The sequence below is a fragment of the Macrotis lagotis genome, chromosome X (genome assembly GCF_037893015.1).
Source record: "Macrotis lagotis isolate mMagLag1 chromosome X, bilby.v1.9.chrom.fasta, whole genome shotgun sequence".
Classification (NCBI taxonomy): Eukaryota; Metazoa; Chordata; class Mammalia; order Peramelemorphia; family Peramelidae; genus Macrotis; species Macrotis lagotis.
The window spans coordinates 251264844-251267352 of record NC_133666.1 but is presented as its reverse complement, the minus strand read 5'-3'; the positions used below and the strand labels follow the sequence as shown (position 1 = coordinate 251267352).

Sequence of the window (2509 nt, the reverse complement as noted above, 5' to 3'; positions counted from 1 at the left end):
CTATATACAAACACACACACACACACACACACACACACACACACACACACACACACACACAGCTATTTTCATTCATTTCAGTCATGTCTGACTCTTTGTGACCCCATTTTGGCAAATGCGTTTTCAGAAAATTTACTGGAGTGGTTTGTCATTTCCTCATCCAGCTTATTTTACAGAGAAGAAACTGAGGAAAACAAGATTAGGTGATTCTCCCAGGAACATAAAGCTAGTAAGTGTTTGAGAACAGAATTTAACTCAGGAAGATGAGTCTTCCTAACTTCAGGCCTGGCACTCTATTTGTTGTACCACCTTGCTACCCTAAGACAGATAGATGGATGGACAAATAGACAGATAGACAGACAGACAGACAAATAGACAGATAGACAGACAGACAGATAGATAGATAGATAGATAGATAGATAGATAGATAGATAGATAGATAGATGATAGGCAGATTGATAAGTAAGTAGGTAGGTAGATATATAGACAATCTCAAAACTTTTTGGATAGAAAAGAACTGGAAACAATGTAGGAACCAATTGATTATAATATGGTAAAAAAATAACTTGTAGATGAATATAAAGGAATATTGCTTCACTATTTGAAAAAATCAATATGAAGGATTTGGAGAAATATGGAAAGGGATATGAATTAGTATAGACTGAAGGAAGAAATACCAAGAAAACAAATATTCCCAGTGATGATAATGATGTAAATATAAAGAACAAGATAGGGGCGGCTAGGTGCAGCTAGGTGGTGCAGTGGATAAAGCACCAGCCCTGGAGTCAGGAGTAACTGGGTTCAAATCTGACCTCAGACACTTAATAATTACCTAGATGTGTGGCCTTGGGCAAGCCACTTAACCATTTGCCTTGCAAAAAAATAAAGAACAAGACAATGTAATTATGATAACAAAGAAGCTTGATGCTAGACAAAAAATAAAAAATCCCTTCCTCCCCTCTTTGGAGGGCAATGTTGTATGTTCACATAGATATATAGATATAGATATAAAGCCAGCTTAGTTGATACAACATTGCTTTTGCTTAACATTTTTTTTCATCTGTAATACAAAATATGGTTGTCTATATGAGTGATTTGGAAAGGAATTTATTTGGAGATCAAAGTGATAGAAAAGCAAAAGGCATTAATATTTTTAAAAAAGGAAACTGATATTGAATTATTGAATCCAAGTAAAGAGACAGGATTTCTTTCTCTTTTCTTAAGAAAGGTAATACTGTTCGAGCTTCCTAAGAAAATAGGGCTATCTATCATCATTTCCTCCTTTTCAAACTGAACTTTAAAATTGTACTTTTCTTGTGAATATATTGAGGTCTTACATTCTAACCAGTCTTTGAGAAGTGGAAAGAGGAGAATAATAACTATAATTAGCAGAGTTTATATATCAGGCAGATTCCCATTTCCATATAAACACCCTACATGAAAATCCTTAAAGAAAGGCCTATTAGCCTCCCCCCGGGGGGCGCCCGGAGCCGAGCCGGACCAGAGTCCCAGAACATAAGCTCAAGCCAGATATGCACTGGATCTGTTGAATGGGCAATTCTTCCATTACCTAGTACAAAACAGCAAATCAACCTCTTTGCACTTCTAAGTCCACACTACATCTACTATCCAGCTCTGGAGAGCTGCCAGATATCTCCGGTTCTTACTTTCTGCACAATTAGGGGAAAATAAAAGTGCAACATACAGCAGTTCTGATATGGCTGAAGTGAAATCAATGTTCCGGGAAGTCCTTCCCAAACAAGGGCAGTTGTCTGTAGAAGATGTGGCCACAATGGTGCTATGCAAACCCAAACTTCTGCCACTAAAATCTCTGACTCTTGAAAAATTAGAGAAAATGCAGCAAACAGCACAAGAAACTATTCGCCAACAGGAAATGACAGAAAAGGAACAGCACCAGACCAAGGAGTGATTCATTCATCAATTTTGTAACTTTTACTTGTTGATAGTTTTTCAAAGTAATTCACATTTGTTTGCTACTTTTGATTTTTATTAAAGTTAAAATTCATTTAAAATAAGGGGACAAATATAAGTCATCAAAAGAACAAAATAAATTTAAGCTTTTGTAATTCCTATTATGGACTATGTTCCAACTTTGGCCACAATTTATTTTAATCTTTGGTACTCTGTTTAGTGATTGTTGGAATTCTAAGTTCTACTACAAGACTACTATTTTTGTCTAGATGTTATGCATTATTTCTACTTTTATCAATTTTAGAGATTCAAGAACCAACCCATAAAATATGTAACTTCATTAAAGTTCTACACATTGGCCTTTATGCATGCCATATCATGACTTAAATTTTTTTTTATTTTTAAGTGAGTGCGCACAATTATTTTTCAATGGAAAAGAAAAAAATATCTGAAAACAATTATAAAAATACCATGTAAGTATATTCATATATATATATATATATATATATATATATATTATGTACACACACACATTTGAAAATTACATCAAAAATAAGCCAAGTTTCTCTTTAAGGAT

At 34.3% G+C, this 2509-nt stretch overlaps 1 protein-coding gene across 1 annotated transcript; it reads left to right on the top strand.

The window, feature by feature from the left end:
* Positions 1-1579: 1579 nt before the first annotated feature.
* Positions 1580-2125, top strand: LOC141499945 (BBSome-interacting protein 1-like). Its single transcript, XM_074202747.1, has one exon. The coding sequence runs from the start codon at positions 1718-1720 to the stop codon at positions 1928-1930; it is 213 nt and encodes a 70-aa protein (XP_074058848.1). The 5' UTR covers positions 1580-1717; the 3' UTR covers positions 1931-2125.
* Positions 2126-2509: the final 384 nt, after the last annotated feature.

Bases quoted from the DNA above. Each gene is read 5' to 3' on its own strand.
- LOC141499945 (XM_074202747.1), top strand. From the start codon at position 1,718: ATGGCTGAAGTGAAATCAATGTTCCGGGAAGTCCTTCCCAAACAAGGG.